At 40.8% G+C, this 26,087-nt stretch overlaps 1 protein-coding gene across 7 annotated transcripts in view; it reads left to right on the top strand.

Annotated features, from left to right (window-relative positions):
• The window catches only part of INPP4A (inositol polyphosphate-4-phosphatase type I A), a 1,931,511-nt gene that overhangs the window by 1,165,697 nt on the left and 739,727 nt on the right, over positions 1–26,087 (top strand). For all 7 annotated transcript variants that reach the window (XM_044072185.1, XM_044072184.1, XM_044072183.1 and 4 more), the window contains one exon: positions 4,564–4,736. In XM_044072185.1, coding sequence (XP_043928120.1) covers positions 4,564–4,736 — 173 coding nt within the window. The remainder of the gene's footprint in view (positions 1–4,563; positions 4,737–26,087) is intronic.

Genomic DNA, 26,087 nt, shown 5'->3' with positions numbered 1-26,087 from the left:
TGCTATTTGATTTTGTCTGTCTTTGTAGCTCTCCCAGCTGATAAAACTCTTGAATGCTTTCAGAAAACACTTTCACAAAGCCATTTCTCTTTATCAAATTGTCTTCTAGTGACATGCAAACCAGACACAACAGTGGTAAGGATACATTTGTTCACCAGAAAAAAAAGCCTTATAATATTCAGTATTATTTTTCATTTACATGCTTTGTAATAAATTTGTTACTGGATAACACCTAGGGTCTTAACCCAGTCATTTCCCTTTGCAAGCTTGGGAAAAAGCACATTGATTTTTCTTTTGTCATATTCTCTTAACCAGACCCTTCCTCTCTCCACTTCCTCTTTTTTCCGTGCAGTGCCTACAATTCTTAAAACTGAACAAAGAAAAACAGAAGAAGGGAGAAAAGGAAAAGAAAAAAAAACAAAAGCACCAGGTTATATTAGTATCCCCATTGCATTTGAAATAAAAATGAAAAAACTTTACTTCAAGTCTAATTTGTTTTGTATTGTCTTTAAAGCTCTCACAGCTGGGAAAACCCCTGATTGTATTCAGGGAACATTATGTCCTAGCCAATTTCTCTGTTCTTTTGTTTTTCTTTTTCTTTAGCCAATCCCTTTCCAAGTAACTTTCTCCAGTTTCTCTTTATCAGATTGTCTCCATGGAGACATGAAGACCAGCTGCAGAATTGCTACTTAGTATTACATGCATTTGCTAAAAAAGCCTCATAATATTCAGTATTGTTTTTCATTTACGTGCTCCTCTTAAAACTAATCAGCCTAAGTTGCTTTAGCTAGTCATTTCCCCATGCAAGAATGAAAAAAAAAACATTAATTTTAACTTTGTCATGACTCTTTGACCAGGCTCCTTTGTTGGCATGGCATTGCCTATATTTCTCAAAACTGTACAAGATGAAAGACAGAAGATGGGAGAAAAATAAAAACACCAGCACCTGTTTGCAATACACATTACACTTAAAAATAGCATGCAAAGAAAACCATGCACCACAGAGTACTGTTAAGAAAATAAAGTATTTTCTCTGCTTACCGTTAGCTTTCTCCCCTCCGCATAGCATTTTTCTGAACATTAATGACATGAAGTGGGGCATATACTTTAGTGTCCCCAACAAATCCAGGAGATTTTGAAAAAGTCTAATATTTCCAGAATTTCTTGTTCTGTAATATTTATTGTAATCCCACATTAAGTTACTGATTTTATTACTGTTGTTCTCCATCACCCAAATCCTGTCTCTGCTTCATTTCCAACATACTCTCGATTCTTCTGGTCAGCTCTCATGCTCCCTTCCTTCTCTCCAACATTTTCCTTTGAAATACTGAAAAAGGTTTCACAGGTACAGTCTCTCTGTGGTCTTTATTACCAGAGGAACAAGAAGCAGAAACTCCTCCTGTTTCACAGGTCACTTTTTGTTGGACAAAGTTTTGTATTTCCACCTTAGCATGCACCTCATCAAAAAATGATTTTGTCCCTCCAGGCAAGAATACCCTAAAGACAGCTGGATGCATTAGTCTGAATCTCCCACCTGCATCTTGACTTTCTCTGAATACCGGCATGAGTTTAGTTCTCTCTTTCCTGGTGTGCAATGAGTAATCATTCTCCACAAACACTCTGCTGTCTCCCACTTTTAGTATTTTTGTCCTTTTGCCACAATTTTGTCAGAATCAACTCCCTCTGCTGGTAGGATTGCATTTTTACTATTAAAGGTCTAGGTTGCTTTCTTGTAGCTAGGTTTGGAGCAAACACATGATGTGCCCTTTCAACTAACAACAACTGCTCTGGAATACCAGTCCAGTTGCTTATTTGTGCTTTCATAAAATTAGTGCAGTCTGTTCCTTCCAGCTTCTCTGGTATAGCTGAAAATATCATGTTTTCTCTACATGCTCTGTCCTAATTCATTTATTTTTTGAAGCATCTCATATTCAGCCAATCTTTTCTTCATTTTGACCTCTGATTTCTCAGCTTTATCATCTCATCTCACTATCTGTTTAAAGCTTCTTCCATTTTTTGTTGTTTGTGTTGATATACTCCATCAGTGTTTTGTTTATTTTAGCCAGGTCTGTATGCAGTCGTCTTATATCTCCCTGTAGGCTATTGGAAGTCATGTCTGAAGATTGCATTGCCTTTTGTGAACAGCTGCAGAACTTTTCTCAGTCAAGGTTTCTTCCTCACTTTTTGTAGTTGATTTTTTCCAGGTCTTCTGTATTTCTTTATTCGTGGCGTACAGACTGTGCACTTCCTAGCCTGTTACTGAAATTTACCCATAAACACAAGTCTACTGGCCTTCTCTGCTGAATTTCTGTTTTCACACTGGGAGAGCTAGAAACAAGCTGTTAGTGTGCTGCCGTCTTGAAAGTCCAAACTATTTTGGATTTATTTGTATATACATTTTTTTTGTATTTTAATTTAAAATAGTTTTTCCATCTAGTGTTTGAACGCTGCTGTAGGATGTGTAATTGTTGCTGAGGAACATATTTTGCATCCAAAATATAAATTGTGTAAATTTCTAATAACGTTAGCATGCGCACGCACACATAGTCACTTGCAAATGCATGCACACAAAGAGATGCAGATGTAGTCTGCCACACATATACAGACTCAGATGTGTGTGCGGACACACACACACACACACACACACCTGTGCACAGCAGTCATACGTTTTTGACTATGTACACCTTAGATGTCCTATTGTAATCAACTGCATGGAGAAATAAGTAATAAAAAAAGCGATACACTTACAGTACAAAGTATTAAAGCTTCCTCTTCCTGCATGTACACACAAACAAATGCTGTCTTTCTCTCTCACACACACATGCGCTCCATTGTAGCTGCTGCTGCAATTAAGTATGATACTTTTGATTTAATTATTTTTTTCCTCATTTGCTAACCCATGATTAGCAAGAGGAAGGCAAATGATTGGTTCTTATTGCTGCTGTAATTACCGTTATCAGATGAATTTTATTTTATTTTATTGTATTATATATTTTTATTTTAATCATGCTTGTTAAGTTATTGCATTTAAGCATGTTTAGCGAGTATAAACAACATGTCTGTTTTTTATTTTGGCATCAGAATACTTATTTTTCACTTCCAAATAGTCAGTATTTTAAATAAGTATTTGCATGACATAGGCTGTCCACTTCTGCACTGTCTTGCTTCTTGCAGTAAATATTGTATGCTTGATCACAATTTCTCTTAGCAGTGTTTTGTAATTGTATTTCAATTTGTTGTGGGGGCTCTTATCCCCTTATGTGTAAGGTACACCCCAATCTATTAAGAATTGTATCTGTTGTGGTGCTTTTTCCCCTGCATATAATAACCTGTCAACTATTACAAAATTATGTTGTGTGTGTTTGTGGAGTTTTTCTCCTCCAGATCATTGTAAAATATTTAATCTGTTGTGTGGCTTTTCACCCCTTTTACATATTTGCTCATCAACTATTGTTTAAATGTTTTTGAATCTCTTGTGGAGGTTTTCTTCCTGGGCATCCACTGAAAATGGGCCATTGACTCATTTGGACTTTCTCAGTTACTAAAGCACAAATTAAAAAAAATCAGTTTTCCGAATGTTCAGATACATAGACCTGTATGATTAAGTAAAAGTAAATAACTTCTAAGCATGTCAAGATGATATAATGTCTTCACGTGTCGTCATGAAACAATAGCTCCATGATTCCTACAAACTGCTTCCAAAGACAGATACTTTGGAGACTTAATCAACAAGACAGCTGTCTTACTCCCATGCACCATTTACAGAAGTCTATCTTAGGATTTCTATTCTGTGAAGACTATGTCACTGGAACTTCAGTGTCCTGTTGATCACCCTCAAGGGAGTCAGACAAGGAGGGGGCTGAACAGATTCCATTGCCTTTGCGCGTCCTAGAAAGATTCATATACTCTTAACAGTCATTTAGCACTTGCTGTCCATACCATGTGGTTATAGCTCAGAACTGTTTGTTTATTTTATTTATGCTTTGTTGACATGGTTAGGCCCACTAGGCTAATAAACTCTTTGGTAAAGGAGCCCTGAAGTGGTATTTGTACTACTAGGGGAAATTTGTTCAGGGTATCAGGAAACTTCCCCTTCTCTTTTCATAAGGCTTTTATATCCACTTGAGTTACGAGTTATCAACTCTCAACAGATGGAGCCTCATTTTAACATCTCATCCAAAGGATGATGATTTTGCCTGGTTTTGATTCTTTTTATAATATTGTGTTACTTCCCTTTGCAATGGTTGTTACTTTGTGTTTTCTATGTATATACATTTGTAGTCTATGGAGGTGAGATGTCTGTAGGCCTTCATGAAAAGGGAACATTTGTACTCACTCATTGCATGGATGAGATAGCCTTAGTAGCTGTAGAATGACAGATGTATATTTTGCTTTACTTAACCATCGCTTGTAAGTTGAAATGTTGACAGAGACACTTAAGTAGAAAAGCCAGAGAAATATTATTGTTCACATTATGAAGAGTAGTATGCATATTTTGTAGACACCTTTTTTGAATAAGCATATTTAAATATTTCCTTATCCTTTTCCTGTTTTTGCAACTAGGTGAATGGAGTGATGCACTTTACCCTTTACTTACAACACTTGCAGACTGTGTAACCATGATGAGCGAGAAGGCCAAGAAAGCTATGGTGTTCCTACTAATGCAAGACAGTGCCCCTACAATAGCTATGTACCTGAGCATGCAGTACCGTCGTGATGTTGTCTTCTGCCAAACGGTATGTCTCTAAATGCTGGCAGTCAAAGTACAGGTGCTGTGATTGTTTAAGATAATTGTCTGCAGCTAAAAAAAGTGTAAATTGAAATAAACGAAACTCATCCACACTACATTAGAACATGCAGCTTTTTGCTGTTCTTAGAGGATTTTTGCTTGTGCATTTGGTGGGTAGAGGAGGTTTACTTTCTTTGCAGTATTCCTTGCTAGTTATATGTCTTGGAGTAAATGTGTATTGAAAGGTACTCGTCAGAATATTGATGTCCTACGTTTTCAGGCTATGAAAACTGTCATAGCAACATACAGTTCAGTATGAATAGTGATATGATTACATTTGGCAATTGTGCAGCTTGCCAGTTTGTATTTTAAAGAAAAAGTTTAAGGAAATGTGAACTGAATGAGATAATTTAATAGTCTCTTAGGCTTTGATAACTGGATGGAAGCATAGACTATTAGGTATTTCTTTGTGTTCTACATTTTTTATGTTCTGTAATCTACTGTGTCCAGTGAGCTGTCTCTCTTTCTCTCTATCCCAACCCCTTTAGTAGTATTATTTAACCCGCTCAAATCCAATATTAGACAAATAACTTGGGCATTGTTCAATCTGTAGTGTGTTTTGTATTACTTTAAGGTCGTTAATTTAACAAAGGGGAGGGAATTATTTTCGAAAATGGGTGTTAGTAAATGTCTCTGCTCTTTCTTGTGTGTATTGGGAGTAGTATTTTATTTGCTAGTTATGTTTATTCTACTACTTGTATATGTTGTTTTACTTTCCTTTGTAATCTCAATAATGTGTAGTTCTAAATGACAATAAAGTTTACTTTGACTTTATTGATCATTTACTTTGCTAACCTCAGACTTTTTTAGTTCCATGTCTGATTTTGCTTCCCTGAAACATACATTATGGATTGCTAGGAATACTTGCCATCCCTTTGTTTACCATCTTTATTGAATTATTACCTAAGACGTAGGCAAACATACAGTAACAGAAAAGCAAAAAACACATCAATATATTTTCCATTTACCTACCTTATACATCACATCTCTCTTATTTTTGCTTTGTAATTGTCATAAGTCCAATATTAAATAAATTGCTGAATCCTTGCCTTCCATTAAACCATACTCCTGCTCCTCCTGAACATTCTTCCGCATGTATTGCTCCTAAATTTTCCATTTATTTCTATGCAATTTGTGGATGTTCTTAATCTCACATTGCTGCAGTCATAACCTGTGGGTAGTCCGCTGTCCTCAGTCGGCCCGAATACCAAAGTGTTAGGCTGGCGTCGGTCATGGTCGCTCAGATCTGACGTCAGTACGCCGTGGTATTAAAGCGCATGACCGACGCCATATCCTCAGTCTTTCTTGCCGCATGGTCCGAAGCAGAAGCAGCATTTTGCAAGTGCCGTTCGGCGTCCTGAAATTTTCGTATTCTGAGTTTCAGACCGAAGACCAAGTTGGCTAAGTACCGCTGGGGAATATTTTTGTCTTTTCTTGCCTCAGTTAAATCCGGATGTCAGAAAAAGTGAATAATTGTATTTCTTGTGGGAAACAGATACCTCATAGGGATTACCACTCTCTTTGTATTCCTTGCTTGGGGCCTGAGCACGACGTAGTCGGGTGTCGCTTTTGTACTAGATTTAATAAGCGCACCATTAAACGCAGGTTAGATTGTGCTAGGCTTGTCTTCGGTAAGCGGTATAATTACAATATGCCGTCGGATCCTCTGACGCCCGCTACCGCTAAGAAGCGTAAGGAAAAATCGTTAAAGTCCAAGCAGGATGAGTCGTCCGTTACGGACGCCGGTTCTTTAGAAACTACGGTGGAATCTGTGGATCCAGCCGAGGTTTCAGCTGAGTCTCAGGGGGAGCCTTTAGTTTTGCAGGATGTGGCCTCTCAGGAGTTGGGTCAGGCTGAGGGGGCCTCTCAGGTTTCTGTAGTCCCTCCTTTGCATAAGGTGGTTAGGCCTTCTACTTCTGTCTCTAAGGTACCTTCCAAGGTCAGGCCTGGTTTGTCTTCCTCTGGCGTCAGCCCTAGTTCTGCAGGTTCTGTACCTAAAAAGCATATGCTGAAAATGGCAGAAGATTTAATTACCTTAATCAGGGGTTCCTTGCCCCCTCCAGATAAGAGGCCTAGGGTAGAGCCAGAGGTGGAAGGATTGGAGCATTCTTCAGATTACTCGGAGTCTTCGGCTGAAGACATTCAGGATTTTCCTCCTTATTCTGATTCAGATGCAGAGGATTCTAGTCCTTCTGCTTCCCCCCCAGAGGATTTTTCTTTTTCTCAAACCCTGCATTCCATGAGAGAGCATTTTAAGTGGGAAGGTCAGGATTTCTCAGATTCTAGAAAGAGACTTAGGGAATTTTTGTTTTTACCACAGCATAGGCCCTTGGCTATACCCCTGTTTTGGATGTTGTTCAGGATGTTTTCTGAAGCTTCCCTTAATCCTGATTCTTTGCCTAAGCCTGACAGGTATTACAGAGTGCCTGAGGCTCATAAATATTTGTATAAAAGCCCGAGAGCTGACCCAGAAACTATTAGCCAGGGACCTAAGGGAGTCAGGGCTTCTGTTGTAAAGAATCCAGTTCCTATGGATAAAGATTCTAGAGCTTTGGATAGGTGGGGTAAAAAAGTGTATACCTCTTCCACTCTAGCAATGAGGGTTTTGAATTGCCAGTTTCATATGCTGAAGTACCAGAACTTTCTCCTGAGTCAGTTGAAATCTAAGGTAGATGCTTTGGCAGAGGGCATTGAGTGTAAGGAATTGCAGGATTTAGTTCATGCCTCTGATCAGGTGGGTAAGCATTCTTTGCAGTGTGGTTTTGATGCTCTTCAGGCCTCTTCCAGGGTGGCTGCCACTGGATCAGTTATTCGTAGGCACGCCTGGCTTAAGGATCAGAATTTGTCAGAGCATGTTAAAGCTCGAATTTTGGATGCTCCCCTTCAGTCTGAAGTTCTGTTTGGTTCTCCTGTGGAGTCAGTTTTGAAGAAAATGGAAGACAAAGCTAAGTCTATGCAAACAGTTAAGGATTTTTTACAGGTGCAGCCCCCTAAGTTTAGCAGAAATTGGCCTACTAAGGGATGGGCTTATCCTTCTTCTGATTTACAGTCTAGGGGCAGATCTAGACGTGGCAGGGGCAGAGCTCATGCTCAAGGTTCTTTTCGGCCTAGGATGTGGAGTTCCCCTGCACAATCTTCGGGTGAGGGCAGGGGTCAGCCATTTCGTAAACAGACCCCATGACCTGTATCTCCAGCTGCCAGATCCCTCCTGTCTGGCAGCTCCTCTGGGAGGAAAGTTGGCACATTTCAGGAAAAATTGGCTTTTAGTCACTCAGGACAAATGGGTGTTGGACATTATAGATCGAGGCTACAAGTTTTATTTTCACACCGTGCCTCCTTTCAAAGGCATGCCAGACGTTCCTTCTCAGCAAAAGGTGGAGGCTCACAAACAGATTTCTTTACTTCTCAAAATGGGGGCTATCCAGGGGGTCCCTCCGTCAGAAGTAGGCCTAGGATTTTATTCTCGCCTGTTTCTTGTACCAAAGAAAGGAAACACTTGGAGGCCAATTCTGGATTTGTCTATTCTCAACACATACCTGGACATTCCAAAATTCAAGATGTTAACTTTGCAACAACTTCTGCCTCTATTAGGCAAAGATCACTGGATGGTAACTCTGGATCTCAAAGAGGCTTATCTTCACATTCCTATCAGGCCCAGCTGCAGGAGGTTCCTGCGTTTGGCTGGGACTTTACATTATCAGTTCTCTGCATTGCCCTTTGGCTTATCTACTGCCCAGGGTGTTCACAAAGGTCCTGGCACCGTGATAGCCTTCTTAAGGTTAAGGGGAATACAAATCTATCCTTATTTGGACGATTGCCTGATTCTGGCTCAAGACAAAGTCGAGTTACTTCACCATCTACAGTATGTTATGGCAGTATTAAGGTGCCTAGGGTATTCTGTGAACGAAACAAAGTCCAGTCTGGTACCCTCTCAGGACATGTGCTTTCTGGGTGTGAGACTGAATACAGCTTCTCAGATGGCATTTTTGACCCCGGACAAACAAAGAAATCTTACCCTTTACTTCCAACAATTGTCTCTACAGTCCAGGCTGACTGCAAGGACAGTCCTTCAAGCCTTGGGGTTCATGGCATCTTGTATTCTGGTGCTTCCCAATGCCAAACTGCATATGAGGAAGCTACAATGGTATCTCAAAAGCGTATGGACTCAACACTGCCACGATTTGGACACTGTCATTCAGATGATACTTTGCATCCAAAGGGAATTTTTGTGGTGGGCTCAGGAATGTCACCTAAACAAGGGACTCTCTGTGACCCGACCAGAGGCGAGTCAGATCTTAACGACAGATGCCTCAGACATGGCCTGGGGAGCACACTTCAATGGAAAATGGGTTCAAGACACGTGGCCTGCCAGACTACAACATTTGCATATCAACATGAAGGAGATGTTAGCAGTCCAATTTGCATTGATGGCTTTCAAGGATTTACTTCACCCAGGACAAGTGTTGATTCGGACAGACAACACAACAGTCATGTGGTACATCAACAAGCAGGGGGGTACCCATTCGTACCCTCTTTGCAGACAAGCTATGATTTTGTGGGAGACTGCTCTCAGTATGCACCTCACCCTTCAGGCAAGGTTTCTGCCAGGAGCACAGAACTCTTTAGCAGATGTTTTGAGCAGACAGATGGTGGATCCTCACGAGTGGAAATTGGATCCTCATGTCTTTCAACAGTTGACGGTGGCATGGGGGACTCCAGACATAGATCTGTTCGCTTCTCCACTGAATTACCAACTGCCAAAGTTTTGCACAAAGCTGTTTCACCCAAAAGCTTGGAAAGTGGATGCTCTATCATTCAGTTGGAACAACCTTCACGTTTATGCCTTCCCCCTCTGCCTCTCCTTCCCAAGGTGCTCCTAAAGGTCAGGCAGGACAAGCCTTGCATGATTCTGATAGCTCCAGATTGGCCACGGCAGCACTGGTACCCTCTGCTGAGGACTTTAGTACGGGAGCCTCCTTGGCCTTTGCCATTAATTCCACACCTTTTGTCCCAGGCAAGCAATCATTTCCGCAATGTCAGGATTCAGTCCCTGCATCTGACAGCCTGGCGTATTCTGTTTTAGACCCTGGGGGGGTCGCAGCTTCCTCAACAAGTTCTGAATGTCATTTTGGAGGCCAGACGGCCTAGTACAAGGAAAGTTTATGCAGATAAATGGAGGAGACTGTTTCTTTGGAGCAAAACAAAGAGCTTTGATGTTTCAGTGCCTAATTTGAGTGTTTCACTTCAGTATCTTACAGAATTATTAGACAAGGGTTTGTCTTTCTCCTCTGTAAAAGTTCATGCTGCAGCCATTTCTGCTCACTATGACTGTGACCCACCATTATTCTCTCACCCTTTGTTCAAGCAATTTCTTAGAGGGGCAAAGAACATAAGACCCCCACGTAGAGCTCCTACTCCTTCCTGGGATCTCAATTTTGTGTTGGAAAAGCTCACTTTACCTCCATTTGAACCTGCAGCTACTTCAGAGTTGAAGTTTTTGTCTTGGAAGACTGCTTTTTTGTTGGCCATTACGTCTGCTAGAAGGGTATCTGAATTACAGGCTCTAATGGCAGTTGAACCCTTCCTGATATTTCATAAGGATAGGGTCTCACTATGTACTAGTCCTACTTTTATGCCTAAAGTTGTTTCTAATGTGGCCTTAAACCAATCTATTCATCTGCCTACATTTTATGCTGATTCCCAAAATAAGGGGGAGAAAATTTTGCATTCTTTGGACATTCACAGGCAGTTACGTTACTGTTTGAGCAGAACTAAAGGGTTCAGGCAGTCCCAACAGTTATTCATTTCTTTTGCCTTGGGATCTCAAGGAAAACCTGTTTCAAAACAAACTATTTCTAAGTGGATTGGGCATTGCATTGGTTTCTGTTATTCTCATCATGGCAAGGAGGTTCCGGCTGGAATCAGACCTCATTCCACTAGGGCTACTGCCACTTCTACTGCTTTTTTAAGGGGAGTAGCTACTAAGGATATTTTGGAGGCAGCTACCTGGAGTTCAGTGCACACTTTTTCTAAACATTACCATCTTCCTCTTTATTCCAAATCTAGGGCTGGGTTTGCCACTGCAGTTTTACAGGGCATGTTAGCAGCTCCTAATGCTATCTGATTTTACCAACCTCCCTTTACCTTTGCTTTGGGATTCTACCCACAGGTTATGACTGCAGCAATGTGAGATGAAGAACATAGTACAGTTTTGTACCTACCATAAATGTAGATGTTCGAAGATCCACATTGCTGCAGTCTAATTTACCCTCCCTCCTTCCCCTCTGTAGTTTGGGGTGGCTGTGTGGTTTGTGGTGTATCTATTGTTGCTATTTTGGTGATTGGGTATTTTTCTATTTTTGGCTATGGCCTTTCTTTTTAAGGCCTTCTGACATCTGGGGCAAGAAAGACTGAGGATATGGCGTCGGTCATGCGCTTTAATACCACGGCGTACTGACGTCAGATCTGAGCGACCATGACCGACGCCAGCCTAACACTTTGGTATTCGGGCCGACCGAGGACAGCGGACTACCCACAGGTTATGACTGCAGCAATGTGAATCTTCGAACATCTACATTTATGGTAGGTACAAAACTGTACTTTTCCCTTTTCTAAAGCTTCTTTCAGTTATTTTATCTCTCTTAAAATATTCAATATGTCCAATACAGTTGGTTTAGACTTTGATTTCCATTTTTTAGTAAATGCTTTTTTTACAGTCAACAGAATTAAACTTAATAAGGCTTTTCTATTTCTAAGCAATTCAGATCCTGTATTCCAGCTAAAAAAGGTACAGCTTTAGTTACAGCCATTTGCTCACCCATTATTTCTGACAGAGTACTCTGTATGGAATTTTTAAAATCTGCCAACTCATAACATTCCCCAAATACATGTACCCAGTTACCTCTTTCAACCCCACCACACCTCCAACATTTGCTATCTACCCGAGGAAAAATTCTATGAAGTCTGTTGGGGGTATAAAAATACCTAAGCAAACACTTATTGCTTATTCGAAGCCATACAAATATCCTCCCATTGCTCTCTTGTAAGTTGCTTTTCCAGTCTCTGTTCTCAGTCTTTTCTAATCACTTCCAATTTATCTTAAAATTATCATGAAATATTTTATATCCCTTTTTAGCAGTAGATTCTGTCTTAGATTTGACTGAAAAACTCCACCAGAGCATGCCTTTCACTTAAGATTCCTCTATCCCTGTCTGTTTGCCAATGTTGTGATATTAATAACAGGTAGGGAAGGCAATCTCTATTCTGCAGTCCAAGCATAATCTTAGTCTCATCCCACTCTGTTACCTTTCTGTCTCTCATTATTTGCTTCCAGTGCTTGGTTCCTTTGCCAGTTTTCTCCAGTAGATTTCAGCGCCCTCTTGTCCATTTTTTTAACTCTACTTTCAGTCAATCCTTTTGGCAAAATATCCTTTCTCCATTCTTGTGTTGGCTTAGTTCTTAGAATACTTTCTGCTACTTTATGAATATAATATTCTGTATGGTTATTCGTCTTGAGTCATGCATCTAAAATGCTTCTCTCTCTCTTTATTTCTTGACACCCCCACCCCCCGCTTCGTCATTATCCCTTTCCATTTTGAATTATATCCTCCTAATTAACCTTATTATTGTGTCATGGAATGCAAATACTTCCATTGCCCTACTCATAAAATCCCAGCTTATTCAATTGAATGCTTTCTCTGCATCTAGCTCCACTAACAATAATGGTATTTTCTTATATTCTTTTTCCTCTGGATCATCGTTATTCTGTTAATGTCGTCAGATGTTTGCTTCCCCTCCACAAACCATATTGACCCATATCTATTAATTTTGGCAACATTTTTGCCATTCTTTTATAATTGAAATTGGTCTGTATGAAGCTGGGACTGATGGGTCTTTACCGTTCTTAGGTAATACAGCCACCACAGATTTCTTTCAATATGATGGTACTTTTCCACTTTTTAAAATGCTGTTAAACAGAATATTCTAAGTCTTTATTACTTTCTTTCCTGCTAACTTCCAAAGGAATAGCATCTGTTCCTGGATACATTCTTGAAGATTGATTGTACATCACTGTTTTTATTTCATCTTCTCCTGTCCTGTTAGTTGTTGAGTATCATCTACCTCTAACCTTGACTTAAGTTAGTCTTCCAGAAATATTTCCATTTGCACTCTTTGTTGTTTTCCACATTACTTAGTTTTATATAAATTTTTATAACATTTCTGAAATATCTTTAAAACCTGTAGAGGATGTCTGGTTATTTCTTGTTATAGGCTCCCTAAGATTGGCAACACTGTATTCTACTGTCTGCTGCCTAACTCATTGTGCTGAAGGTTTTTATGCTCTGGAGTTATCAAAAATAGTTGCATAACGTCAGTCTTTATAAACTCATGCATGTTATCCAGATACTCTGTTATTTTTTTCTTTAACACTCTACATTTGCTCCTCTTCTTGTTTTGTGAGATTTCCCTTATTCTGTAATGCTTTAATCTTTGTCATCCCCTCTAAGCAATTCCTCTTACTTCTTAACCATACCCTTCTCTTACTTCTACCATGTTTTTGAACTTCATTTTCATTTTATCCCACTCACTAGATATAGCTTCTTAAGATATTTTTATCTTCCCTAATAACTCTCGAATAATTTCCACTACCCATTCCTTAAATTCCTCTCTTTTTAACAGGTAGGTTTTACTTCATTACACTGCATTTTTATCTTAGTTTTTATTGATGCATAATCTGAATTAATTATTTGATGTATGTCAAAACTTTCAATTAAATGCAAATGATCCTGTGAAATATAATTTCTATCTAGTATAGCCCAGTTATTGTACCTTGTAGAATAATATGTAAATTCTGTCTGAATTCCTACTACTGCTACTACTGAATTTACATCTACCATGCCAAATATTTTCATAATTTCTTCAGAAATCTACACTCTTTTATTATATTCCCCTTTTAGGTCCCCCTGATACATCCTCACTATTGCAAATCAAGTTCCAGAGTCCTCACCTAAAAATAGTATTCTTTGCTGAAAAAGTATAATTTCTCCCAAAACTTTCTTAAGCTCCATAATAACAAATGTTCTCCTATTCCTATGTTGCAGTGTTCTAGTTGTGGGATTTCCTGCCCTCAGGCGACTCATACATCGGCTCCTGTACAAAAGCTTCAGCTTGGCTGTTGCAGCTGCGTGGGATGTTATACGTAAGGCCATAAACCAAAGGGCCTTAAATTTGACGTCTGCACGCACAATCTTAAGAACTTTTCAGCCGCAGACCGACGCAGAATGTGTTCGCTCCTTCTCATCAGATGTCTCAATAAAGCTAAGTCACCCGTTGGATTTTTCATTTTTCATATACGTTTGTTATTGCTAAGGCTTGGTTTGTTGTAGCAATCTATAGCCGATGTCAGGTAAAAAGGGTAAATGCCAATGCAGGTGGCAGATACCTCATAAAGACGCCCATGATAGGTGTGTGTTTTGCTTAGGCCGGGAGCATGACCATTCTGCTTGCTGCATTTGTCAATTGTTTGTGCCGAAGACCCTATGCAGCCATCTGGCTGCATTAAACCTCTACTTAGAAAACCAGCGCCTTAAGTGGTAAGCCCTAAAAATGGATCTCACCTCGGAGGCCGAGTCAGAACCTCCGTGTAAGAAGCCCAAGTTTCCTAGGCCTTTTCGCCTGCTGCTCCATTACTGGATGCTCTGCCAGCTGTCGATTTAGGAGCTGAGGGACACCTGGCAGATCCGTCGACTTCAGTGACGACCTTTGGTGAAGCCGTTGCTCAGCCGACGACCGGCACGTCCATGGAGCCAAGCCAGACCCCGACTACCGCTGAGGTCGAGGAGGAACCAGAATCTGTGGTACCTCCAACCGGGACCTGACTTCTGACATGGTTCCTATAAAACCTGATTCCAGGCCAGTTCCAACATCCACCCCGGCTAAAAAGAAACAGAAAACCAAGCATGCCTTCTCCACTGCAGAAGGTCTACCGGATTGGCAGTCCTTCACTTCTTCCCTGATGCAGACCTTTATGGCCCTTAGGCCTTCAGCCTCCACTACTCTACCTTTGCCCTAGGCCGGCTTCTGCCTCTTACCTTCCCCCATGATATCTCAGGTTAAGGAAGAACAGCATGATACTTCCTTTTCCTCCTCAGAGGACTCCGTATCTTACACCTTCCAAATTGCATCTTCCCAGGAGTATTATTCTCCTGATGAGGAATCTTTTGAGGGGGGGGGGATTCACCCCCTGAGGATATTACATTTGGTGAGGTCATCACCAAGATGAAAGACTATTTCAAATGGGATACCTCACAAATGAGAGATACCCAAAAGAGGTATTTTGAGCTTCTTCAAGTTGAGTCCCCCTCCCCTTCTGCTTTTCCTCCAGTTCTGCCTGTATACTTGGATCCCTTTAATTCTGCATCTAAGGCCCCATACTCTCAGCCACCAGCCCCCAAGTGACCAGATCACTTCTACAAGGTGCCTGACAAGCAGAAGTTCTTAGTCAAACCACCCTTGGCATACCCTGCAGTGATTGTCTCCTACCCTCATAAGCAATCCAGGCTTCTTCCCTCTGCCTCACTCCTACCCACGGATAAAGACAGGAAATCTATGGATAGGATTGGCAAGAAGGTATACACCTCTTCCACTTTCAGAGCCATTAACTATCAGGTGCACATGACCAAATATGCTCTGAACTGGGTCTCTCAAGCCTCCTCCATGCTGGCTTCTATCCCTCATCACCCCATTAAGGCTAACATCTCCTCCAAACTTTCTCTGGCTACATAAGTAGCCACACACTCCATTAGATGCAGCTATGATGCTGCAGAAGCATCTGCTTGCTCTGCAGCATCTGCTTCTGTTCTCAGGAGATACTCCTGGCTGAGACTTCAGAATCTCCCAGAAGACTTCAAGTCAAAGATCTTGGATGCCCCCCTGGATCACATTTTCTTTTTTGGAAAACAATCTGCAGCTCTCTTTAAGAATCTGTAAGAAAAAAGTAAGGAATTGCAGTACATAAAACATTTATTGGTGTCCCCCATTCCCATGTACTACAGAAACTACCCAGCTAAAGCTACCTTTGCAAGGCGAAACCCTACCCAGACGGGTACTTTCTCTTCAAGATTTAGAAGAGGTGCACGAAGACCCACTACGTCCACACCTGCTGCCCCACATCCCCAGCCTAGACAACCCTTTCAGGACAGAGGAGGCCCCAACAATGTGTGACTGGCTTGCCCATCTTCCACTCTCAGCACTCCTTCCCCACAGCCTTCCCTTCTGGCAAACCATAACCTCAGACCAATGGGTACTATTCGTAATCCAAAAAGGATATTTCCTCTCCTGGAAAGAAAAACCTCCCATGAGAGGCATCCCATACCCCCCAAAACCACCAACATCTCATTCCACAGGTTCTGACAGACCTGCTGAAGCTGGGCACAATAGAACCTGTTCCCTCAGGACAGGAAGGAAAAGGTTTCTACTCCCATCTCTTCCTGGTTCCCAAGAAAGACAGCCCTTGGTGACCCATCTTAGACCTGTCCTTCCTAAATCTTTACCTTCAGGTGCCCACCTTCAAAATACTGTCACTTCCCATTCTGCTACCTCTTATATGAGCCAAGGCTTTCATGGCCATCTTGGACCTAAAAGAGACCTACCTATACATACCCATCAAGACTTCCCACAGAAGATTCCTGCATTTCTCTGGGCCCTCCTCTCATTTCCAATTTACTGATTTGCCCTTTGGCTTGTCCACTGCCCCTTGAGTGTTCACAAAATGCCTGGCCCTGGCCATTGCCTTCTGCAGAACTCAGGGAATTCAGATTTACCCCTATCTGGATGACATCATAATACTGGCAGAGTCAAAAGATACCCTCTCAATTCATCTGCACTTCACCATGTCCCTTCTGCAAAATCTAGGGTTCACACTCAACCTTCCGAAATCCTCCTTGAACCCAGAGCAGGACAAAATTTTCCTGGGTTGCAGAATCCAAACGGACAGAATGAAGGCCTTTCTCCCAAAGGACAAGGTTTTCTCCCTGACCTCCCACTTCAAGGAGGTCCTACACTCTCAGACAGTGACTGTAAGGCAATTCCTTCGACTCCTGGACCTAATGGCAGTGACCATCCCTATGCTACCACTGGCCAGAATGCATATGCGCAAGGTACAGTGATACCTCAAAAACATTTGGTCCCAGCACCAGAATCACTTGAAACAAGTAATTCCCTTTCTCCCCTGTCTAACGAAAGAAATCAGCTGGTGGATTCAACAATTCCTGCTAAACCTGGGCCTTCCACGTCAGCCTACCCCCCCTCCTCAACTCAAGTAATGCATACAAATGCCTCAGATTCAGGTTGGGATGCAACAGTGGCATCCTACAGGGTTCAAGCAAACTGGCAGCCTTCCTTGAAAGCCAAACACATCAGTGTCAAAGAAATGACAGCAGTCTTCTTAGCTCTAAAACCTTTACCCCTCTGCTTCTACCAAAGGTTCTTCTAATAGTAACAGACAATACCACTGTAATATGGTACCTCAACAAACAGGGAGGGACAAAGGCATAGCTGTGCAGACTAACCCTGCTGATATGGGATATAGCCTCTCGCCACAACTTGTCCCTGCAGGCAACCTACATCCCCTCTCAGGACAACAAGCAAGCAGGTCTCCTAAGTAGGACATCCTCTCCACAACATGAATGGATGCTGGACAGTACTGTCTTCCTAGATATAGACCACCGTCGGGGCACTCCTCAAATAGACCTGTTTGCACACACCCCCCCCCCCCCTCCCAGAACAGGTAGCTGCAGACCTTCTGCTCAAAGACCTATTCCCCTCTAGCCTGGAGAGTAGACGCTTTCAACATCTCCTGGGAGGGGAAGTATCTTTATGCCTCCCCCCTTCCCACTGATTCAGAAAGTCCTCCTGAAAATCAGGAAGGACAAACCGAAAATGTTGTTAGTGACTCCCTACCAGCCAAGGCAGCACTGGTCCCCCCTACTTCATAATTTAGCCAAGGGCAATCACTACAAGTGGACCTCCTGACACAAGAAAAAGGAACTCTCCTCCACCCATACTTGCAGATGTTGTCCCTGACACTGTGGGTGATAAACTTTTGATCCCATTTAGACACCACTACTTGGAGGACGTGCTTTCAGTCCTGAGGGAGGCCAGGAAACCTACAACAAGAAAATCATATCTAGCTAAATGGGAAAGATTTACTAAGTGGTCTCTAGACAAGGAAAGGGACCCTTGCATTGCTGATCCCTCCCCAGTTCTTACTTGTGTGTCAACTGAAAAAAATGGACTTTCCTATTCTTCAGTGAAAGTACATCTTTCTGCAGTATCAGCCTGCTTGCCTCTTGATCCCCCCTTGCTAGCCAGGCTTGACGTAACACTCTTCCTAAAAGGGGTGTTACACATTAGACTTCCAAAAAAGCCTATCCCTCCACCCTGGGACCTTAACTACATCCTGGAAAAGCTTACCCAGCACCCATTTGAACCTGCTGGGACAGCTTCCCCTCAGATATGTACATGGAAAAACGTCCTTCTAGTGACTATCACATCAGCCAGAAGGATTTCAGAGCTGCAAGCCTTAAAGGCTTGCCCCCCCCCACACCACGTTCCACAAGGAAAGAGTCACTCTGAGAACTAACCCCTCATTTATGCCCAAGGTGGTCAATTATTTGTCTCTAAACCTATCTTATCTACCTGCCCACCTTCTTTCCCTCTCCCACAAATGAAGGGGAGATGAAACTCCTCCACTCCCTGGATGTACACAGGCAACTAAGATTTTACCTGGACAATACTAAATCCATTAGGAAATCTAAACAAATTTTGTTTCCTTCCATCCCAGAGCAATTGGCAAGGCAGTCTCCAAACAAACCATCACATGTTAGATCAGGAAAGCCATCTGTCTTTGCTACTCCCACCACGGAATAAACCCCCAGTGGGAGTAAAAGCCCATTCCACAAGGGCAATGGCCACCTCCAAGGCTTTCCTAAAAGGTCTTGACACGGCTTCCATTATGGAAGCAGCCACATGGTCCACTGTCCACACTTTCACCAAATATTACAAGCTAGACTAAGTCTCCATAACACATGCAGGATTCGCCAGGGCAATCCTACAGGGCTTTATAGAATCCTTTTCTGCATTCTCCACCCTCTCATCCAACTAAGCTGTGATACTCTCCCACAACTAGAATATTCAACATAGGAATAGAAGGACGTAGAATAGTTGTGTAAAATCTTTCCATAACCCTAGGTGTCCTTCTCTTCCATGTTGCAGTATTCCTTCCCACCCACCAGTAACCCTCTCATCATTCTTCTTTCATCCCAGCATCAGCCTGGACCTATCTATGCTACAGAAGGACCCCAGGGTCCCATACCTGACACCACTGGCATCTTCTCCTGCTGGTCTTCTATCTACCTGCTGAGCTTCAAGTTCTGAAGATTGTGCGTGCAGACTTCACATTTAAGCCCCCTGGTTTATGGCCTTATGTATGACGTCCCATGCAGCTGCAACAGCCAAGCTGAAGCTTTTGTGTAGGAGCCCAACGTACGGGTCGCCTGAGGGCAAGAAATCCCACAACTAGAATACTGCAACATGGAAGAGAAGGACATCTATGGTTATGGTAAGATTTTACACAACTATTCTTTTTTGGTGGAAATTGAATGCACACCAGTTTAATCATCCTCCTGCCTTGCCAGTAGCCCATTACTGCTACAAATGTACAAGTATTTTCTTTTTCCCCCCTTCCATCATTATCAGTGCCCCTCTAGCAATTTGTATAATTTACTTCCCTTTTACTTTGTCTCTGATATTCTGCTGAATATCCATCCTGAAATCCGTTCATTGTCAAATTCACACACCCATTTCTTTCCAAATGTGTCTCTGGCAGCATTGCTGTTTACACTCTGCTTTCTTAATATAATCAGTACTCTTTCCTTTTTGTATATACATTCCAAGGTATTATGGATAGCATAGCCTGTATGTTAAAAAGCTATTGTTCCCACCTGTTATACATGAGAGTTTATTGTGTGTGTGTGTGTGTGTTTACATATTTTGTGTTATATGCACACACCAGTGTTTGGCTGACTGATCTTTAGTGCAGTTGTATCTTATCTGCTCCATTTAAACCTCTGTCACATTTTCCAGTCTTTTTGTTTTAATGAAAATCTTCAAACAAAAAGCAAATACTTTTTCAAAACACACTCATCCCCTAATAACTTGAACAAACACACAAAAGTAAATGCATCTTCAGAAATGAAGTTTGGCCTCCCGGATTGAAACAGTTGCCTCAGATCTGTAGCTGCACTCACAGGCATTACCTAACCTAAAATTAAGGTTATCCATACCAAGTGCTTGCTATTCCCTCATTTTCTTTCTTATCTCAGTTACCCACCCAAATGTGAAGAACTGCTTGTTTGCTTTCAGAAAAACTTTACTTTTAGCAATAAGAAAAAGTGCACTAGCTATATTTAAAACTAAGTTGTACACTGGTTCTATTACATGCATTAAAGTATTAAGGGTGCTGCAGAGGCTGTTATCTCATATTCACTTCCCATAATTTCAAACCTTATTTTTCACTGAGCTGCTTGCCGTTGTACGTTTTTAAGTTTTGCATTTCCCTCAGCAAAGAATGCTCAGAACTGAAGATTAATTGCATGCACTTTCAGCTTGTCTCTATGGAAAAGTACTCTGCAATGAATCTTTGTAAGTTTCCCTCAGAACAAAATGTACAGCTGTCTTCAGCTACAGGCATCTTTACTCACACTGAATATTTTCTAATGGAAAAAATAACAAGGCAATATCTTTATAGTTGTAAGAAACATAGCATTTTCATGGCTTTCATCATTTAGTCCTTTTTTAAGCCTACTTAGAAAAAAATACTTGTTCATTGCCTAAGCCAAAGGTATTGATCTAGATAATATCATCTGTATGTACATTCCCCCAGGTAACAATATATCTACATTTATGTCCTGCACTGACTATCATGTCACTACCCCCAAGAAACCCTACTACTTGGAGACTGTAACATAGATTGGGGCACCTGTTCCTCAGAATCCCCAACCACCCATATTAATCTGCATGCATTTACACAAATCATATCCACCCCTACCAGGATAGGTAAACCCAACCAAAAAGAAAGTATACTTGACTGGGTACTCATAAATAGTCACCCCCAACTGTACACCTCTGGTACCCTCCTTAATGGCCTAAGCGATCACCTTCTCACATATGTAATTAAGCACAAAACCATTAATGCCCAACAACCCTTACTCAGAAAGGTTAGAAACAATAAAAACTTTGACCCTGCCAAATTCCAACAAGAACTAAACTAATGTAATTGGTCTATTCTAAAACACCTCCCATTAGAGGAAGCAGTAGCATACTTTAACAACAAATTCCTTGAGATCCTTGATTTGCATGCACCTGTTCGTTCAAAGAGAACCAAGGCAAAAACTGCGCCATGGCTTTCTATAGAGTCTAAACTCAAAATTACCCTTAGAAACAAAGCATGGGCTTTATGGCGTTCTTCTAAAGATCCTCAAGATCACATTAAATACAGGCAATCCAGGAACGAAATAAAAAAATCAATTTTACAAGACAAAAAAACAATACTACTGTAAATCAAAATAACCCTCAGAAGTTTTGGGCAGGTTTAAATAATCTACTACATACTGGACAAACTTCAACTCCAATCCCTGCTGCTACGATTGATAAAACCCCTGAAGATGTTTCTGATAGTTTTAACCAATTCTTTACTGAGACAATTCAAGCCCTAGCTAGCCAACTACCTCCTTGCTCCCCTGGTCCTGAAAGTAGCACCCCTAGAAATCTACTTGCGTTCAGCTTTCAACCAGTTGCCATTTCACTTATCCGTACCTTGATCAAAAAATTAAAACCCACTACATTTTCTGCTGATCAGCTCCCTGCCGAGTACCTACAAAAATCAGCTGATGCTGTTGCTTACCCCATCTTAATACTAATCAGTCGAACCATAGTAGAAGCTAAAATTCACACTATCTGGAAAATATCCTATGTAATCCCACTTCACAAAGGAGGCAGCTCTACTGAATTCTCTAATTATAGGCCAATAGCTATACTCTCTCCACTTGCAAAGATTATGGAAAAATGTATTCATAGACAACTCATGCACCACCTAATCCAGAATCGCCTTATGGCAGACACTCAGCATGGCTTCTGTCCTCATCACAGCACTACTTCAGCCCTCCTAGCCTTTACCAACACCATAAACCATAATCGCAACAATAATTATATATCCTCAGCCCTCTTTTTGGATCTTTCCAAGGCATTTAATATGGTTGATCACCAACTTTTAATCCACACCCTGCAAACATTCTGTCTAGATACTGGCGTCCTCCAGTGGTTTCAATCCTACCTGAATGGTCGACAGCAGGCTGTCCTCTGGCAGAACAAACTCTCTAACCTTCTACCCAACACCCTTGGAGTACCACAAGGCTCTATACTAGGGCCCTTGCTGTTCTCCATCTTCATTAACGACCTTTATACTGTCATCCCAAAAGTCAGCTGTATCCAATATGCTGATGACTCTACTCTGATTTGCTCAGCCACATCTCCAGTACAGTTATGGTCAGCTACCCAGACCACCTTTAATACAATAGAAAACTGGCTTTCTGAACATCGTCTCATCCTAAATCCCAAAAAAACTAAAATGCTCTTATTTTCACCAACACGTAGGTCTACCGCTTTCACCTTTACCATAAAATCAAATGATGGCACAATAATCTCCCCTGACCCATCTACAAAACTGTTAGGTGTCATCATAGACAATAATCTAAAATTTGACCTACATGTTAACCAAACTATCAAAACCATCAATAAAAAACTAGGGTCACTTTACAGAATAAAAGCCTTCCTAACCCCTCCAGCTAAAATTGCCATAGCTCGCTCTCACCTTCTTTCAACCCTTCTGTATGCATCCCCTCTACTCTCAAATTTAAACAAGACTGTCCTTAACAAACTCTCAATTTGCTACAACCACATTGCCAGGTTTGCCACTGGGCTGCCTTTTAGGACACATCATTGCATCAATCTAAATCAGCTTGGGAGGCTTGAACTACCCAGCCTAATCCAGTATAACCAACTGATTATGGCCTATAAAATCCTCTATAATCCGGACAATACTCCTGCACTTAAAAATATTATCACCCCCTATAACAATCCTAGACCGCTTCGATCCTCTAACAAACTGCTAATTCAGACTAGCAAAATTAATAACACAGCCGGTGACTCTCTCTTTGCAAACTCTGTAAGTAGATCCTGGAACTCTCTTTCAGCTGATATTACCTTACTTTCCACCTTAGGTCAATTTGAAACTAGACTCAAACAACATTTGTCACTTAACTGGTTATGTCAATGTATCAAGCCTGGCTAACTCTCTATAGAATGTGTAAAAATCTGTTAACCAGTTTACTGTGTAATTTAATTTAATCCTGACTTGTGCTCAGGATTAACTGTAACCTGTGGAACTTGTTTAACTTGCTTACTTATGTAATCTCTGTAAATAGTCTGTTTGTAATATGTAATGCTGGCATTATGTAATGCTGTATCTGCTTACCCGTGGAGCTTTTCTCCCCGGGCCTCCGCTGAAAATGGACATGCATCCAGTCGGACTATCCCGGTCAACAAATGTAAAATAAAAATAAATATTCTCCCTTGAAAAAATATCTTAATTGTGCATGTATATAATATATTCTGTGCACTTTTACAACTCACCCTACTGCAGCAGCCCAAGGTCACAGACATTTTGTCTCTTGTTATACTGTAAAGGCTATATGTCTTATAACTAAAAAAAAGTACTTGTTTACTTCAATATCTTTAACATATACAGTAGTCACTGAAAAGACTCTCCCCACATTTAAAATACCTCTGACTAAACACTATACAAAACTGCTTTATTATACATAACATACAGTTTATATCATGAAATGTTTTATAAAAACACTAATAAGAAAATGTTCTTTTATGTAGTAACATTCCCCCTTTTTATATACTTATAAACATTGATGACATAAAGTGAGGTATATGCTTTAATGTCAACTCACATGTTTAACAAAGTCAACAAAAGTTCAGTATTTTTCAGCCACTCTTTCTTGAAAAGCCATATTTCACAAATGTAATTAATGCTTTATAGTCTCCAATTTATTCAGTAATTTCAGTGTTGCTGGTCTTCCTTTTGATTTCCATCTTCTAATGCCAGACTCTGGTTCAAGTCCAAGGTACTTCTGATTCTTCTGATCAACTCCTGTGCTTTTTCTCTCTCTCTCTCTCTGAAGCATTTTCCTTTGGAACATTGGAAAAGTTTTCACTGGCACAGTCCTATGAACCCTACTGTCAGAGTGAGAAGCAGTGTCTCCTTCTGCTTGCTGGCTCACTTTTTGTTGGATAATATTTTTTATTTCCTGTTCTGTATCAAAAATGTGTTTGGTCCTTCAGGAAAAATAGTCTGAAATTAGCTGGATACAGCAGTTTGAATGTCACACCTGCCTCTTGTCATTCCCTGATTGCTGGGATAAATGTGATTCTCTTCTGTCTAGTGCAGGGGTCTGCAACCTTCACGATCAAAAGAGCCATTTTTAGCCCCTCTCCCACCAAATAAAATTCATTGAGAGCCAGAAAACCTATTTGATCCCTAAAAGGAAAATAACACAGCATATAAAGTTTTATATATAGTTATACTAAATATAAAAGCACTAAGTGTATAAGAGCAATTTTTAAAATCCATCCCTATTTTTGCTCCTTTGTTGGGATTGCGTGATTGCTCTCTGCGTGTGTGCATGTGTGTATGTGTGTGTCAAATGCAAGAAACCAAGTTTCTAAGTTTATAAGAGCAATATTTAAACTCCATCCCTATTTTTGTTCCTTTGTTCCCCTTTATTTGTGGCTCTGTCCAGATTTCTTGTGGAAAGACTTTGAGAGGTATGAGGGGTATGGAAACCTTTCAGAAGATGCTGCTGCTGCCAGGGGATTGCTCAATTGCTCTCGGTGTATGTGGAATGTATGGCAAAAGAAATCGTGTTATCCTAGCAAGTTTCTAAGTGTATAAGAGCAATATTTAAAGTCCATTGCTCGATCACTCTCAGTGTGTGTGTGTGTGTGTGTGTGTGTTTGTGTTTGTGTGTTGTGCGGTAGAGTGGCCATTATTTTTCAAAGCTACAGGGAGCCACTGCAGAGGGGTGGAAGAGCCACATGTGGCACCAGAGTCGCAGGTTGCAGACCCCTGGCCTAGTGTGCAGTGAGTAATCATTTTCTGCAAACACTTTGCTGTCTCCAGTTTTAATACTTTGCCCTTCTGCCACAGTTTTGTCAGGATCAAATCTTTCTGCTGGTATGAGTGTATGTATACTACTAATTTAGGTCTTGATTGCTTTCTTCTGGCGAAGTTTGGAGCATACACTCAGTGTGCCCTTTCAGTTAACAAATCATGCTGTGAAACACCAGTCCAGTTGCTTACTTTTGCCTTTGTAAAATTAATACACTTTGTTCCTTCCAGTTTCTCTAGTAAAGCAGAAAATCTCAGGTTTTCTCTGGGTGCTTTGTCTTCTAACTTATTTGTTTGAAACCTGTCTTCTTGAGAAGCCTCATACTCAGCCAACGTTTTCATTTCACTTTTTGATTGTTTTCACTTTTAGCAATTCATCTGAGCAGATAGTTAAAGCTTCTTCTGTTTTTCTAGTCTTTTGTTACTTGAGTTGATATATTCCTTCAAACATAATCAGAAGTGATTAAAATAAATGAAACATTGATTTTTTTTTCGTCTCAATTACTGGAAGTCATCTCTTGAACCAAAGCTGAGACCTGAACTGGTTTTTGCTGAATAGCTGCAAACTCCATCCGAGATAGTGCCTTCTCTTCACATTTTCTGGTTGATGTTCTTTCGGGTTTTCCAAATGTCTTTTGCTCGCATCTAAGCAGTGTACATACTAATAACTGAATTTTACCCCCCCCCCCCCCCAAAAAAAAAAAAAATCTGCCTCTTTTATTGATGTTAGTTATGCATGGTTCAAATGTTGGTTCATTTCCCATTAAGAAATTTCATATTATGAATTTGTAAATGAGAGGAAATAGACTTGTTTTAGTTATTCAGCTTGTACACCTGTCTAGTATTTTTGTGAGCTTCAGTGAGAGTGTTTTTTTCCACTACTTTGATGCAGAGTTTAAAGGAAAACCCTAAAAATGATAAAATGGCTTGCACATTCTGGAGTATAGTGCAACAAGAAATGTATTGCTTTGAAAGGTTCAATACGTCAGTGTAATGCAGAAC

The sequence above is a fragment of the Protopterus annectens genome, chromosome 5.part0, assembly GCF_019279795.1.
Source record: "Protopterus annectens isolate FY-2018-M chromosome 5.part0, PAN1.0, whole genome shotgun sequence".
NCBI lineage: Eukaryota > Metazoa > Chordata > Ceratodontiformes > Protopteridae > Protopterus > Protopterus annectens.
The sequence above is the reverse complement of the archived record's forward strand: the minus strand, read 5'-3'. Positions and strand labels throughout refer to the sequence as shown.